We start from the raw sequence: 17,960 nt of genomic DNA on the forward strand, positions 1-17,960 counted from the left end.
AGTCAGGTCCTCTACAACCAATCGAACTGTGTTGAGTTCATTGTTGTTACATTATGTGAATAAAATAACATAAACACACTTTCTTTTTTTGTGAAAATGAAGTGGTGGTCTAAATGGCTACGACAAGGAAAAAAAACCATTGCAAAAATTGCGAAGACTACTAACAGAATCAACTTTTTAAACTTGATTTTAGACCATGTAATAAGTAATATAGTTATCGATTTTCTCAAGCTATCTTAGCTACTAACAAACTTTGTTTAGCCAGTCAGTTGCTATGGAGTGACGAAGTTGGCTGAAAGTTTCACGTGTGTACTGGACGGGCATGGAGAGAAATATGCTATACACATCTATCAGGACAGTTTCAATTGTGGGCAAACAATGACGAGAAAACAGCGTTACCTTGCACTACAATCAAAGCTCTTGCTACGTGTGACTCAAGACTTCTTCCCAATAATAGCTGAAGAATTTCACTTCATTGGCTACTGAGCAATATTTTTCTACATTACAACGTTTGAAAGCATGGATGGGATCAGTGATGGCTGAGGAATGACGTGTGCTTGCTGTTGATGGCTACTCACAAAGACGTTGCTGAAAGGTTCGATGAGCTTGTAACATTGCAAGACCCTGCCCTCCCCAGATTGACATGAATAATTTTGTAATTCTGGTGGATCAGCTGTCTGTTTAACTTCAAGGTCATAGTGACCTAGTCATTCATACTTGTATTTTATCATTTTTAATATCCCTGTAATTAAATGTGCTCTCTAAGTATTTCATTCAGAAAAGCCATTTAACTATGTTTTTACTGGTTTTCATTTTATTTGCTAGGTTATTATTTGTGTAAATGAAATTTTCAGTATTTTTTTTTACTTTCAATATTGCTTTTGTACCTGTATTTTACATTTGGAGTTATTTTGAAGCTATAATCGTGCTTCTAGAACACTGTGTATTGTGTTAGTAAAAGAAAGGACGAGAGACAGTTGTGAAACTCGGTGGCGCCAATTTTTATTTACACTTTAATTTTTCGGTACCGAGACTTTCTGGTATGTTCTGTATGTATTTCTTATGATGAGAAAATCAGCAGTGTTTCCCTCCCACAGGATACAGTAAAATTATCATGTTTTTGCAACAGCCAATCAGAAAAGACTTTGTGATTTTTCATGTTTTATTTTTTGCAGGAAAAGCTTCAATGCAAGGGTTAGAAAACTTGTATAATGTTGTGTTTTTGTAAGGAGTGACTAAATCAATCAATCAATCAATCAATCAATCAATCAATCAATCAATCAATCAAAGTGCTGTTTTGTGATTGGTCTGTGAGGTCACACACCTGCCTGTGTGGTGGACGCAGTTGTGTAGCCTTGGTTTTTAGTAGTCATCGAGTACTCATGGGGCCGAAAATCGCGGTCATGTGACAGCCCAAAAAGTAAAATTAAAAATTTAATAACTTGGTTTTGTCAAGACAGTTGTGTAGTAGTTTGAAGGGAGATTGCTTTACGGCAGTGAACTTGGTTTTGTGATGATTTTGTGTGATAGATAAGAACAGTGATGTAGTGTAAATATGGTGGCCATTGTGAGAAGTGGATTTTCGTGAAGTATTAATAAAAGGCAGAAAAAAATAAGTTTGTGCCCAAAGGATTTTATTTTCGCCATGAATAGTTAGAACGTTTCTACATAATTGTAACAGTATTTTCAAAATCTACTATTTCTTCAAGTGTTTTTACGAATCTGCAAGAAACAGTCACCGTCTTAGCCGGGCACGACTGTGACATGTTACAAGCTAAATGTTTTTTAAAGATATGCCACACATAAATCTCACAGACTACTTCTCTTGTGAAGCTTTAAATTTAGTTCCTATTCTGCCCTATTCAGTCTAATTTAAAACTTGAACTTTCACATGTGTGATGGAAAAGATATATATAAGTGTAAATATTTTATATTGCATATCCATAAAATAATGTGAAAACTGATGGATTCTATTTGTGCATTTTCTTTGTTTTGTACCGCTTTCAGTAAATTAAAATTAAATTTTTTTTAACAACTATTCTTCTTTTATTCTTGAAGACACACAAAATGCATAAACTTATTATGTTATAATGCCATTCATAAATACAGTACAACAAAACAAGAAACCATTATTAATTTTTTTTCTTCATAACATCGAGGGGTTATTAAATGTAGGGACAAAAGATTATATGGTGAATTGTGATAAAACAGAAATAACACCGCAAAGCATATCAATACAACACATAACACCAAAATGTAATTTAACACACCATTTGGCACTGAAATATAAATCAAAAATGAAATTAATCATCAATTTAACAAAACTTAACTTAAAAACACAAAAATGTTATCTTTTACTATGGTAAATTCACTGAATGTAATTATTTAGCACGAATTTTGTACCATAATGTATAAACCAAATGGATTGGAAAAAAAATATTGTAACATTGTTTGATCTTGAATCACTTATTACTTGCATTTTTTACATTAATCACGTTAGCACATATTTGAAACATTCAAAAAATGCTTTTTTTTTATTTTTCGGAGTAGATCTTTTCTAGGTGTGCTTGTTTCAAATTATTTTATTGTACACATGCATCATGTATCAGTAAAAATGACACCTTTTGGTGAAATAAGTATTAAGAAATATTTTAGTTTCATATTTGTTAAATAAAACACAATTTTTATGAATAAAAATTCCATCAATCCCACTTGGGAGTAAATGGGATTGATGGAATTACACTCTAACTGGAATTAATGAGAGTCTTAATAATTGATACTAAGTGCCAGAGAGGGGGAGGGTGGAAGACAGTGCACATGGTGGTGTCATAGGAGGAGGGGGTGTGAGGTAGGGTGGGGATAGGAGTCATGCACACACCAATTACGTACACTTAATCTCCTGTTTTAAAAACTGAAATCTCCTTTAAAAAAAAAAAATTGACCTAAAAATAAAACCATGAAATCTTGTTCCAACTGATTAGAGAAGACGGGTGTGAAGAGATGAGAACGGAACAGAGGAAAAGGTGAGTTAAGAACAGGTTTGACTCCACCGAGGATCGAAACCACACGGCCTCTGTAGAAGAACACTCAATCACACTGTGGCCTTACGAATATGAAACCACCTTGATGTATAATGTTACTGAAACTAACTTTACAGAGAAAAGTGAGGCCCTCAACATGAAAACTGGGTATTTTTGAAGAGCTAAGTAGTAACGTGGCTGCCCTAGTAAATGAGGCTATGTTTATTTATGAACATTACAGAAGTCAGTATTGCAATGATGACAAAATTGTTAACATTTCTAAATTTCACAATTTCACGTAATTAATATATCTATTATATTCACTAAATCCCCACAAAAATGTTAAATTTGACGAAGGGCAGAAAGTCGCAGACAGTAAATCTATCCAAGCCTTTGAAACAATTGAGAGAATGTACCTGTACAACATAGTAGAAACATAAATTGACAACTAACAAATATTTACATAAGCTAAATTTTTGTACACTATACATATTTCCACATTCAACTTATAACCTAAGAGCCCTGCTTTTCTGGATGCTTGCTTATGCATGACACACAGAATCATTGAGACTCTACAGATGACAATGACTGGCAAACTTAATGCAGTGTAAGTTGAAGTTCATGCTAATGGATGTGCATAGTTGTTACAGTGAAACACATAACTACCAAACTGCATTCTTCATGCAAGCAAACATGTTATGGCTAATATTTTAGTAATAAAAAAATTATTTCAAACAACCTACAAAACAGTTAAAGTACCAGCTGGTGGAAGCTTTTAAAACCGATTAAAGATGTTAACTAGTAAATACATAATAGCAACAATATTTTTGTTTGATAAAAAAAAATCACAAAACTTGAAAGTTCTGACACACACACACACACACACACACACACATGCATGCACTCGCACCCCCGCACATGTGTACACACACAAAAAAACACAAACACACACACAAATGCAAACAAACACACAGACAAACACACACATACACATTTTATTCTATAAATACATGCAATGGGGGAAGATTGATTTTGGACATACACCATTGTTAGTTTGCACTGTGTCATAGAAAATATCAAAAGATCTGACAAAGAAAGATGTACACACAAAAACACAGAAAAAAAAAACCAAACCTCTAAGACATACAGTGCAAACTAGCAATGGTGTATGTACAAAATAGATTTAAATCTACAGATACTAATTTGATTGTTCATGTTGGCCACACAACAGGCTGAAGAGAAAACTTACTCCTTCTGGCCTTGAAACAATGAGATGTGTGGAAAGAGGCTGCAGAAAAGACTCGACTCTGCCACCGTTGAATGTTATCATCACCCACACTCGCCTCGCGTCCGACCTGCTCAACTTGGAGACACAGGCCGTCACTCCGGAGAATATCTGTGCGTGTCCTGCGAGAAATCCCTTGGTGCTGCCCAGTTAAGTCAAGGGCTAACAAATGTGAGAGAAAGCAACCAGTGTCACTAACAATTTAGAGCATCAAACAATCTTCACAACCATGAAACAGTTCACTTACTACCTAAATACAACAACAAATGTATACCGTATAGCAATAGACAATTATGAAGTAATATTTTCTGTCATACTGATTTATCCACTTAAACTGTTCTGCAGGAGTGTATTCATAATTTCATTTTGATAGAGGAAAAGGGAGGGAGGGTCGGAACATCTTTGCCTTTTTTTTTGCATTCAATTTTTTTTTTTTTGTGGTGATGATAGACTTTTGTACGATTTCTTACGATTTCACAAACGTGAGGGGATATATAGCCCAATTCCCCCCCCCCCCCCCCCAACACAACTACAGCATTCGTCCCTGCTGTTATGAATGTAGGACGTTTCCTTTAAATTAAAGCATTAATGTTTATTTTTTGGGTCTAAAAATCGACACATGTATTAAATGACCATCAAGTAAGATTTTACCTTCACAAGTTTTAAATAATTTTCAAGTTCGTATTTTTTATAGTGTTAGGGTTCATGTAATGATGAAGATAAAATTTATTCTGACATTTACTGCAGTGTATTTTCAGCTATAAATATGGCTTATGTAAACAGCAGTGGCACAGACACTGTCCTCACGTCATCCTAAGACGTGTGGCCATACTTTCATAGTTTGCTGGCTTATGCAAAACAAGAAAATACCAACCACAAAATCACTAACAAGATATGGCACATTCACTCGCAAAAGGATACGGCAATAGTTTCTTGCATTTTGAACACAGCACTATCCATTCCATTCTAACAGCTGGAATTTCATACAATTCATTTGCGTCTGTGATGTCGTTTTCTGCAGCATTTTCTCCTACAATGCAATGTGTCACATAGTCTGAAAAATAGTTCATTTGCTGTCCTCCGCCATCACGTAACAGCTTATGGATCTGGAAACAAAAACATAGTGATAACTGCTAATAAAATTTCAAATTTAACTAACAAAATAAATTAGATTCATGCACAAACATCTATTCATTCCCAATTATTGTCTTCTACATTGCTGTTTTCTATAAAGCTGACAATGATAAGTTTTGAAGAAACCTTATCTTATATAAAGTGTGATTAAGTAGCTAATTGTAGCCATACAGTAAATAAGTTCTCCAGTCAAAAAATTAGTCACCCTAGTGTGCAGGCACAAATGGATCGTTACGCCTGTACAGATGGCGCAGCTAACAAGTCCCTTGCTCAACCGCACGCGCACTGCCTCTATGTGAGCATAAGGCAGCAGCGATCAGTGACATATTGATGTTTCAAGCAGAAAGTGTATGTCAACATGGGTAGATGTAAGGATGTGACAGAGTGGCAAAAAGGGGCAATCGTGTATGGCCGTGCCATTGGCCATACGGTGCGTGAAGTTGCTGGATTTGTTCGCAGCGGACTGTTCAACATGTCTACAAGAAGTGCTGCACTATGCATGGCCACGAAGCATGATATCAGAATTATGGTCGGAAAAATATCCTGACTGAGAGGGACCGGAGACTGGTTTCACGGCTTGTGAATCCAAATTGCTTCCAAACACGACAGGAATTGCTGCAATAAGAGAATTTAGGTCCATCCCAACCTGGTAGCGAGAGAACATTGCGATGGGAACTCCATGCAATGAACATTTGGAGTCTGTCACCTCGCAAAAGGCCACTGCTCACATAGTCACATAAAGCTGCGAGTCTTCAATGGTCTAGAACTCATCGAACGTGGACAGAAACTGACTGGCGGAACGTAATGTGGTCTGACGAATCACGTTTTTGCCTGTATTTCAATGATGCACATAGTCGAGTGCACCGTAGGCCACATGAAGCATTTCATCCTGGATGTGTGCAAGGTCAGGTTCAAGCCCGAGGTAGGTCTGTGATGTTATAGGGGTGCTTTTCGTACCATGGATTGGGCCTGCTCTCTGCAGTAACCATTAATACGAACCAGCATGTTTAATTAAACATTCTGGATTATCAGATGTTGTATTTCAGTCAACATTTACATGATGCGTATGCTACTGATACCCCGATTTTTCATGATGTCAACAGCAAAGTTCATCGAACTGGACAAATATGCGACTGGTTTTATGAACACTGCCCCACCCTATAACATCTCAATAGACCTGCAAAATCACCTGACCTGAAGCCCATTGGGACATGGAACAGGAGGTAAAATGCCGACATCATCATCCTCGCAATTTCATGGAATTGCGCAATCAAATCCTCAGCGTGTGACTTAATATGGATGCAACGTACCTGCACAACCTTTTAGACTCACTTCCTGAATCCAAGCAGTTATCAAGTCCAGAGGCAGAGTTACACTGTATTAAATTATGCATGAAATGATTTCTCCAGGGTTGACTAATTTTTTGTCCGGTCTTATATGTAATAAAGTGCATTTAAATTCTATATGGAAAATAAAACTAATCAATACAAAAATATAAAAGTTTTAGACAATATCTACTACGTGAAAATATTTTAAACATTTGACTTAGGACATCTGGAACTAATATGAAATGGTGCCAAATAATTTTTTTTACTGCCGGAGATGAAGGCCTGTTATATAGGGTTCATAAATTTTTGTGATTATTTCCAAGCTAACAAAAATTATGAATTTAACCCATGCCAAAAATAGAAATATTCCATTAATGACGATAGTCTAAAATTACTGGCTGAAAGAATTGCCAAAAAAATGTGTAATGCTCTGTTGGACAACAAATTATAATATAAAATATATGTGCTAGTCAACGTTGAATATTTTAATAATATCTTAAGTTGTTAAAACAATGCCCCTTAAATAATAAACAATTAATTTAAAAAAAAAACATTAAATTTTAATTTTTATACTTTTGAGGGTAAAAGTTCAATATCACGTACCCTATCCAAGTTTGTCCCTTGGTCCTAATGGCATCATATTGTATACATTGATTCTGTGCTTCATAATTGCTTTTTTAATTTAGTATTTCAAAAGATCCTGAACATAACAAAACTTGATACAAAACAATGGATTACATTCTTAAGTTGAATACAAAACGACCATTCCATGCCAAAAAGGACCAAATTGTGTAAAACTAAAACATAACATAAAATGTTTTTATAAGACTATAACTACCCAACATATCCTTAATTAACCAGAAATGTATACATTTTTTGATTATTTTTAATTTTTCATACATAACTTTTCATTTTAAAATGGGTACCTAATAATTACCATGTATTATGATATAAACAAGTCAAGTTGGCACCCCTTTAACATTGGCTATATATGTTTTTCTTTAACAGCTGTGTTTTGGAGGGAAAAGACCAGTTCATTTGGCTTCCATCTGTATGGTTTTTGTGGTTTAAAGTTATTTTTCAGAGGTTTCAGCTAGTGTTTTTTGAAGACCTATTTGATGGTGTCCCATCCGTAACAAAAAGTAAGAAAGTTTATTATACCCATAAAATATTAATCAAGTAACTGTTTATCATACATGACTAGATACTACAACTAGATGTTAACAGAACCTCAAAGTTTAATGTTGATTATTAATTTTCTGGACTAATAAATCACTTTTTTAAGATTTGTCCGGTCCGTAATGTTTTTAAGATTTATTATAATATGTAATAATTTTGTTGTTTTTTGTAAATTATTGCTAATTTACCTAAACATGTGCTAATAACCAACATTCACATGAGAATTTCTATAATAATATTAAGAAATTTAGAAGCATGTAATGTACAAAAATCTTTACTTTGAGAGTTGAAGCCAAGGAACAGAATTCCATATTAAAGTGTACACTGATTTGGAGACAGATGAAGAGTGTGTTGTGCAGAAGCTTAAGAACAATGTTCAAGGAGGGCAGTACCTACTCATTGAGCAAGTAGGGCAGAGTAAACATAAATATGTAGTGGTGAGCCAGGGAGGAGTAGAAGATGGCGGCATTGAGATTTTCTACATGGAGCAGGTTGTATGTGATGGATGCCAGGACATTCTTTTTAAAACTGATACGAGGAAGAAATATGTTATGATCTTTTCAGAAGTGATAGGTTTACTTCCAGAACCTGAGTTAAAACAGCTTGGAGATAGGATTTTTTACAAATTTGAAAAGATAATTCCTGCGATTATGTAGAATCACTTTTCTGAACTTAAAAAATATTTACGATACTGAAATGACTGATAATGTTAGAATTTTTGCTGTTGTGTTCATTAAGGAGTAACTTTTAAACCAAATTGTTATGTTCAGTAAGGTGGTATTGTAAATTATATTTTGACCCAGGTCATGTCCCGTCCGTAACAGGTCACTCACTAACAAACATTTTAACTGTTGCTTAAAACTTAATTTTTTATGTCAGTATATAGTAAACTTTTAACTTCTCGTTATCTAGATACTAAATAGTAAATTAATTGGATAAAAGCCACTTAATGATTTTCAGAAAATAAATAGTATACCTACTTACCTCTTTAATTCAGAGGCCAAAAATAACTTAAAAATGGATAATTAATAGAATCATATATGCTGATAATATTAAATGTAATTATGTTCTGTTCATTAAGAAAATTATTTAAGCCAAAGTACTAAATTAAGAATGTTATTGTCATTCAGACTTTTGTCCCATTCGTAACGTCCCGTCCGTAACGTGTCACTCTCTCAAAAACATTTTATTGATGGTTATTAAAACTAAGTTCTGATTTCAGGAGGTTATGCATTTTTGAACTAACTACTACTATACCATGTATTGTAATAACTGGATGTAAATCACTTCATAATTCACAGAAAATATTCGGTGAAAAACTCACCTTTGCCGTCCTGTCCAAACTGTGTCCCGTCCGTAACAATACCAAAAAGATGTATAATTCAAAGATCAAAATTAATAATTATCTCGTACATCAACAATTGGAAGTTGTATAATACGTACTAAGGGTGACTAACTGCCGATATTGATAAAATAGTTAAATAATATATTTGAGACAGTGTGCAACATTATTTTTAAAGTCTAACTGTCCCGTCCGTAACAATGGAATGACCCGAAAGGAAAAAAATTTCCAGAAGACCAGACTTAATTTGTTTGTATTGTGATGTTCCAGTTTTTGTTTGGCCAGGATGTTTCAACGAACTAAATTAAAACTGCAAACATCATGTACCACAGGATATATGTATACAGGATCATGGCTATCAGAATCAAGGAATAAATTGGATATGTGATATGGAACAATTATCATTTATTTTAATCAACATTAGAGTGGCTCTTATAAATTTCAACTAACTTGAACTCACACAACTTAACATAGTAACGTAAACTTTTCTTCATAAAATCACAAAAAAAAAAGGGGCCATTAATACACTAACTACAAGTAACAAGGTGAACATGTTTAAATAATGATGCATGCTATTTCACTACATATAAACAACTTACATTTGAAACCACCTTTCATTTGAATAAAAGATAGTGGAAGTGATTATGAATGACATCCCTTTTTTATAAGTCTCCAAGTGCTTGTGGGTAAATAATGAACAAGATATATTTAGCAAGCCCGAGAAGGTACTGAAGGGAAAATGGAGCAGAATAGTTAGGTGAATATTAAAAGGTAATGCGCAAATGTGCTAAAACATGCTTGTAAACTGGTGGATCCCAAGATGCAATACACAATTAATTACCTTCTCTGGTATTTCTCCAGTAACATAATATTTTATTCCTTGGAAAAGTTGATCCTGCCCACACGACTCCTCCAGATTATTCATTTTATCGACTTAATGATAATAAGGTTAATTTAGTCAAAAAAAAACATAAACTCTGAACAAAACCCAAACATCAACATTCTTCTCCATTCTTGAACGCCAACTTTGTTTATACACAAATTACAAAAAAAGACAAATATATAAAAAAAACATAATAAAAGTGCATATTTTCACCGTAGAGTCAATATATTCAGAGATCGCAGATGTGGCTGCGAAGCATGGAGTTAGGAATTCCTGAGAAATAGCAATTTTTTTTCAAATGTTTTTTTTTATTTTTTTTTTTCACGTTTTTTTACTATATAGAATACAATTCCATTTTCCATTTAAAAAAAATATACTTATATTTGTTGTATTTTAGGGTTTAGCAGTACATATGAAAATTTAAAAACCAAAAAAAAAATTCCAAACAATTGTATTCAGGAATTTGAGCAAAGTGCACTGTTTGAAAACAAAGATCTGTATCAACCGCTTTTAACGGGCATTACAATATTTAAAACAAAGTAAAGAAGGGTTTAGTTGTATTAGCCAATTTTTTGAAGTTTACTTTTTTCCACATGACATTTTGAGAACTTTTAAAAACTAAACCAAAATTAAACAGCAAAAATGGCGTGCTCAAGTAACCGTGGAATTGTAACTGGGCAGCCAGGGAGAACGGGGTGTGAGACTTCGCGGCCAATGCGTGCCATGTTGTAAATATTTCGCACTACGGCATTATGTGCAAACATCGGGAGTATTCTTCGAGGAGTCGCTGCCACATGTCGGTAATGTAGGCCAAAATATTTTGTGTGGCTGCATGAGCACATATTTGGAGTGAATGTATGCGAGCACAAGTAACAATTTTAATATAAAATGAGGAAGGTATTTGGCTTTTTCGGTGAACTGCAACCAACAAATTACGTAAGAATGTCGTCGCTCCACTCGCCCTCCCTCGTTGTTCAACACCCGGTTGCTCAGTTGTACTAGGTAGAGTAAGGTTCGGCCAATGTGGCCAAGGAGAGACAAGCTAAGACGTATAATTATTCACCGCCAGTCTGTGACGAACACCCGATTTATTAATACAGGACCCTGCACATGGGGACGTCCCAGCCCGGGCCTGCGACGGGTTCTTCTCCTGACTGGATACTTGGCATTACATTCAGGCTAATCTGCTCCGTACTATGTCCGATAGTTCAGAGACAACCAGAAATGTGGCGCGACACTGACACACTATGCTACAAGCTATTGTACTCAGACCTAAATGCCCTGCCAGATATTATGTACACCGTAAATGTTACTTATCCTTGCCACATAAATATGAACAAGTTGTAATTCGGATACTGACTCCTAGCTGCCGCTATGCCTGCGTCGCGACGCCGACGTCCACTCACTCCTGGTTTGCTCAAGGCTCAGCGAGCATCTCGAGGCACGACTCCTCTCGTCACACGACCGCTTCCCGTGCCTGCCTGGTCTCAACTCCCTCCCCTACGTGCTGTGGTGCGGCGCGCGACGGATCATTCCTTCCCCTACCCCGCGACCCCGCCGCCCCTCACGTGTCGCAGACGGGTGTGACGTAGTCGCTTAGTGAACATAATAACAACAGAAAATAAGCTCGCGGTTGGAGAGGTCCCAAGCTGGTATCACATCACAGGCCCATTGCAGCATAATATGCTGGTTCCTAGCTGGGATAGGGAGACTCAATTCAATAACAACACGAACTCGAGATTTATACTGTCGATGACACGTCGTGCATGGAGTGTGCGGAGTGGACGTTTATCAGGTGGACAGTTACAGTCATAATTATACTTACATTACATTTGCACGACGCACAAGGAATTTCCCTACAAAAATACACTTGGTTAAAAAATAGTGCTCGGACGCACTGTCCCTAGTTTAAGACCTCACGTCAGTCAAGATTAGGGGGGAGTTGATTGGAGACGGCCAATCCCGAAAGTTGCAAATTTGGCGGCGTCCATGTTCACCTGTGTGAGTCGCGACCCACAGTTAAATTAGATGAAAAGTTTTTTACACGTAGTTGTCGTTGGCGCCCGTGCACTCGACATTTAGTAAAAGTTCGTTGATAGGGGGAGTCGGCTCGTGCCGTAAGGTAAACTACCCCACGTAATGGCTCGTGCGGGGAGTTGAAAGTTAAGCTGCTGGGTTAAGTCCTACACTGTAAAAGAACCGTGGACCGACAAGGAGTTTACATAAAAAGAATAATACAGATTTAGGTTGATGACTATAAGTACCAGAAATACTACTCAGTGTAAAACAAAGGATGATGGCTCCCCGTGGAACAAACTTCCGCCCCGGTCCGCGAGTCGCTCGTTACTGGCGTCTAGCCTTGGCGCGAAGGAAGGTCTCGGGGTTTCTCTCGCGCCGAAGTTGCTTAAGTTCCGTTATTCGACATTTATCTTGCCGTCACCCGACCTCTGTGATAGGTCCGGGGGGTACCTGACAGGCGCTACGGGCGTCGCGATGCTCTTGTTGTCCGGAGGGGCGCCAGGCTAGCGGGCTGCTAGGCCGTTGGTGTTGGGTCGTGGGTACTCTGTCCCCGCGTACCCCGCCAGGTACACGGCTTGAATCTACCCTGAATGGCTCTCCCTTGACTGTGAAGGCCACTCGGCCGTGTGGAGGACGGGAGACTACGGAAAATTAGTGTACACGAGTTGGTGAGAATTACCTTTAATTTAGTCCCGCTACAAAATACTCTCACCAACACTTGGCGACGTCTAGCCGTTATACAAAAAAAACACAACACTATGCGACACTAATGGTTACCGCGGCAGTCTCGCGGGGCGTGGGACGATGCTCGCTGGAGACGGCCAGCGCCGAAAGTTAACTGGAGAAAAGGGGGGGGGGGGTCGATGAGCGGGCTCCTAAGTTCGGCAAAACACTTACGTGAGTGATACGATACGCAGCGCGGTATCACGATGAAGACGGTCGGGATAGGCCCGGTTCCGCAAAATACATGCCGAGTCGACGTGGGCAGCAATGAATTAATAAAATGATTAAAATTTGAAGGTGTGGTGCAGAATAAAAATAATCGATGAAACAAACATGAATGCTGCCCACAGACATACGTCTGTTCCCGGCGCGGAGTGGTTTGAGACTGCCGAACATGGCTGCCTCGCAAGGAAGAGAAACTTTCTCTTCTTTGTGAGTCGGCGTCAAAAAACTTATATTAATTGAATTTACTCTATTACCAGTTAAAACATGTTCCAGGTGCCCAATTAAAATGTAGCACCTGGTAATTGGGTGCTTAAAGCTTAACAATGGTTTTAATGTATTTAATTATATAAATTGTGACATCAAGTTGGCGACTGTAAATTTACTAACATAATGTCCCACTACGAAATGTTTTAGAGGGATTTCTCCTATTCTGACTTGATCATAGTCACGGGCATTTTAATTAAGGCCAGTGGCCGCGGTGACTGTTAATGAGGTTTGTTGTCTGCTCTGTAGTGGTGTATTCGCCCGGAGTGGCTACGACACACTTATTACATGTCGGGTAATTAGTAATTTCGTACTAATGGCTTTTCCCTTAATTGAATTATGGGTTCGAGAATCCGGGGATCCGTACCTTTAATATGTGTTTACCTCTATTGGGGTCACGTCCGAGGCGCTCGCCTGACTCATTCCGGCTGGGCAAAGGGGCGCGCTCCGAAAACGGGATATGGTACTGGCGGTGCGGAGCACGGGCTTAACGGCCATGGTCGGTACGACGTCAATCTTAATAATAATAAGCTAAGAGCAGCTCTAAATTCATACATTAATTATTCTTAATTAATCTGATTGGCAAATGGCTTTTAATAATTACGGTTAATTAATTTTTGTAAATTAAGTTTCAATGTTCAGAGTCACACCAGAGACTGTTCGTCGCTTGCTGACCGCTCCAGTGGCTAGTTACACATAAAAAAACGGGGAGGAAATATTTACGTTAACACATCACTATAATTAATTAAGGCAGAAGGCAGCAAAGCAGACACTCGCAAACTTATTATGGCCAATTCACACGTGAATGACTCGTGCACTCCTGCGTCGCACTTACCTTGGGCGAGGGTTTTAATTAATATTGAAGTTAATATTAAATTATGTTAGATTGTTAATGAACTAGGGTCGAGGTGTTTAATTTATCAGACACTGCCCTTGGTTCTTCCTTGGTATCGGAGGCTCACCTGACTCGGGTGGGCCATGGCTAGGGGTGTGTTCCGTTAGCGGGGCCAGATACTGGCGGGTGCAGGTCGGGCTTTAGGTGGCCTTCGGCCGGACGATGTCAATTTGGATACTGAAAATGACATTTACATACAGCCCGAAAAGCTGGAGCTTGACGTCGTACCGACCGTGGCCTTTAAGCCCGTGCTCTGCACCGCCAATACCGGGTCCCGTTTTCGGAGCGCACCCCTAGCCCAGCGGGAATGTGTCAAGCGAGCGCCCCGGGCGTGACCTCAATTAACTGAATTAAACATCAGGACACGAAACCTCGGGGGCTCGACTACGGAAAACAATTCCCAAACGAGGCATTAAGACAAAATTAATTAATCACAAGCAGTGAACATGTGCGTCGTAGAGACTCCGTGCGTGCGCGGAATGAACTGGACAAAAAGCAAACCTCGTTACTAGCCACAGCGCTACTGGCCTTGATTAATTGGCCTGTGATAGTAGTCTACCCAAACTAAGGGAATTCAAACCCAAACAGTGCATGTTGAGACAATTTATAGTTAAATTTACAGTCGCCAACTTGGTGCTGCTTTTTAAATTATTAAATCATTTAAAACAACTGTTAAGCCTTAGGCAACTATTTACCAGGTGCAAAGAACATGTTTTTTACTCATAGTATAACAAATTAGGTTATTATAAGTTTTTGGCGCCGACTCACAAAGGAGGTGAAAGTTGCCTCCCTTGCGAAGCGGCCATCTATCGGCAGTCTCCAACCACTCTGCGCCGGGAACAGACGTGTGTCCGTGGGTAGCATTCATGTTAGTTTAACTGATTATTTTTATTCTGCACTATACCGTCATAACTAAATTCTTTTATTAATTCACCGCTGCCCACGTCGACTCGGCGTGTATTCTGCGGAACCGCGCCTATCCCTACCATCTTCATTGTGATACCGCGCTGCGTATCGGATCACGAAACTTATGGTACTGTCCGACTCCAGCGAGAGCATTTAATTTAAGGACGCCGTGCATATGCCTGCTGGCTGCACTATCACATAAGTGTTACTTCGAACTGCCGTCACCCGACCTATGTGAAAGGCCCGGGGGGTACCTGACGGGCGCTACGGGCGTCGCGGTGCTCTTGTTGTCCGGAGGGGCGCCAGGCTAGCGGGCTGCTAGGCCGTTGGTGTTGGGTCTTGGGTACTCTGCCCCCGCGTGCCCCGCCAGGTACACGGCTTGAATCTACCCTGAATGGTTCTCCCTTGATTGTGAAGGCCGCTCGGCCGTGTGGAGGACGGGAGACTCCGGAAAATTAGTATACACGAGTTGGTGAGATTTACCTTTAATCTAGTCCCGCTACAAAACTCTCTCACCAACACTTGGCGACGTCTAGCCGTTACACAATTAACACAGAAAAAACATAACACTACGCGACACTAATGGTTACCGCGGCAGTCTCGCAGGACGCGGGTCGACGCTTGCTGGAGACGGCTAGCGCCGAACATTAACGGGTGCAGGGGGGGCTCTATGAGCGGGCTCCTAAATTCGGTGAAACACTTACGTGAGTGATACGATCTGCAGCACGGTATCACAATGAAGACGGTCGGGATAGGCCCGGTTCCGTAAAATACGCGCCGAGTCGACGTGGGCAGCTATGAATTAATGAGGTTTAAATTTAAAGATTTAGTATAGAATAAAAATTAATCAATGAAAGAAACTTGGATGCTGCCCACGGACACACGTCTGTTCCCGGCGCGGAGTGGTTCGAGACTGCCGGACATGGCCACCTCGCAAGGAAGTGAAACTTTCTCTTCTGTGTGAGTCGGCGTCAAAAAACTTATATTAACTTAATTTGCACTATTATAAGCTAAAAACACGTTCCAGGTGCTCAATTAAAAGGTAGCACCTGGTAATTGTGTGCTTAAGGCTTAACAACTGTTTTATAGTAGTATTTAATTATTTGAATTGTGGCATCAAGTTGGCGACTAAATTTATAAACATATTGTCTCACTGTGATCTGTTTTAGTTGGATTTCTTCTAATCTGACACGATCATAGTCACGGGCATTTTAATTAAGGCCAGTGGCCGCGGTGACTTTTAATGAGGTTTGTTGTCTATTGCTGTCACGCCCGGGACGCTCGCCTGACTCAATCCGGCTGGGCAAGGGGCGCGCTCCGAAAACGGGAAACGGTACTGGTGGTGCGGAGAAAGGGCTTAAAGTCCATGGTCGGTACGACGTCAGAACTTAGGAGCCTGCTAATCAAGCCCCCCCTGCACCTGTTCACTTTCGGCGCTGGCCGTCTCCAGCGAGCATTGACCCACATCCCGCGAGACTGCCGCGGTAATCTTTCAGTGTCGCGTAGTGTTGTGTTTTTTGTTTTTGATCGTTTTGTAAGTGTAACTGTGTAACTGCTAGACGTTGCCAAGTGTTGGTAAGAGTTTTTGTAGTGGGACTGAACCGCGGAGCGAATGTGTAGTGCGTACATTATACCCACGCGGACACCTGGTGTAGCTCTTAAATTTAACGTAATTCTCACCAACTTGTGTTACAATCATTTCCGTAGTCTTCTGTCCTCTACACGGCCGAGCGGCCTTCACATCCAAGGGAAAACCATTCAGGTTAGATTTCAAGCCGTGTACCTGGCAGGGCACCGGGGGCAGAGTACCCACGACCCGACATCAACGGCCTAGCAGTCCGCTAGCCTGGCGCCCCTCCGAACAACAGCATCGCAACGCCCATAGCGCCCATCAGGTACCTCCCGGGCCTTTTACAGAGGTCGGGTGACGGCAAGCTGACATGTTTCTGTGCAAGTGTTTTACTTGAAAGAGAAAACACTTGAGTCGGCAGGTCTCGTAAGCCCAGTGTCTGTCCACCTACCGACGGTGTGAAGTGGAGAAAAATGGTGAGGGTTGGTTAGCTCCCTGCTCAAAAGAATACATACTGCGAGATATGCAGTTTGAAAACAATAGGTACTTACAGAACTATTGTGTTTGTTAATCAGTCAATGCAAGCAAATTTTATTAGCTCAATGAAATTATATCTGATCTCGCTAGTAGGTTGTACAGGACTGAAGCAAATACCACAGGAACAAACTTTCAGCCTCATAGAAGAAGTAGCATCAACATGAACACTAGTTCAAATGTGAAATACCGCCAGTCTATGTTTAAATACTGTTACAGATAACCTGATTAACCCATGTCTTGATGCGTAAGTTTTGAAAGAGTATTTGCTAATAATCACTGGACTGTTCGAGTGTTGACACAGCTTTGGTGCTTTTACAGGCTGCTCTCCGACAGCGGTGGACGATGCAGACATGGGCTAGGACCTGGGTTAAATTAAGAGCCAAGGAGATAGATGTCACATGATAAGGAATCAGTTTGACGTCGTTCCTCCTCTTTATTTAACTAAAACCCAGGTCACAGTCCTGTCCGCGGCACAACATTCCGGCCATGGCCATTGTAGTGCCACCACTCGTCACCAGATGGCAGTTGTACATATAAACAGACAATGTTATATTATGACATGTTATGTTATGTTATGTTAAGACATGTTATGATTGTAATTCTCCTCTCTCCCAGCCAATCTGGGAGAATAAACTCCAACAAAGTAATAA

At 39.4% G+C, this 17,960-nt stretch overlaps 1 protein-coding gene across 5 annotated transcripts in view; it reads right to left on the reverse strand.

Moving 5' to 3' along the window:
* LOC134530910 (PAX-interacting protein 1-like) overlaps positions 1-10,399 on the reverse strand; it is a 146,674-nt gene extending 136,275 nt beyond the window's left edge. For all 5 annotated transcript variants that reach the window (XM_063366214.1, XM_063366212.1, XM_063366217.1 and 2 more), the window contains exons 1-3: positions 10,130-10,399; positions 5,227-5,411; positions 4,270-4,447 (exon numbers count right to left, since the gene is read on the reverse strand). In XM_063366214.1, coding sequence (XP_063222284.1) covers positions 4,270-4,447; positions 5,227-5,411; positions 10,130-10,213 — 447 coding nt within the window. In that variant the 5' untranslated portion in view covers positions 10,214-10,399. The remainder of the gene's footprint in view (positions 1-4,269; positions 4,448-5,226; positions 5,412-10,129) is intronic.
* Positions 10,400-17,960: the final 7,561 nt, after the last annotated feature.

Source organism: Bacillus rossius, chromosome 3 (assembly GCF_032445375.1).
Source record: "Bacillus rossius redtenbacheri isolate Brsri chromosome 3, Brsri_v3, whole genome shotgun sequence".
NCBI classification, from domain to species: domain Eukaryota; kingdom Metazoa; phylum Arthropoda; class Insecta; order Phasmatodea; family Bacillidae; genus Bacillus; species Bacillus rossius.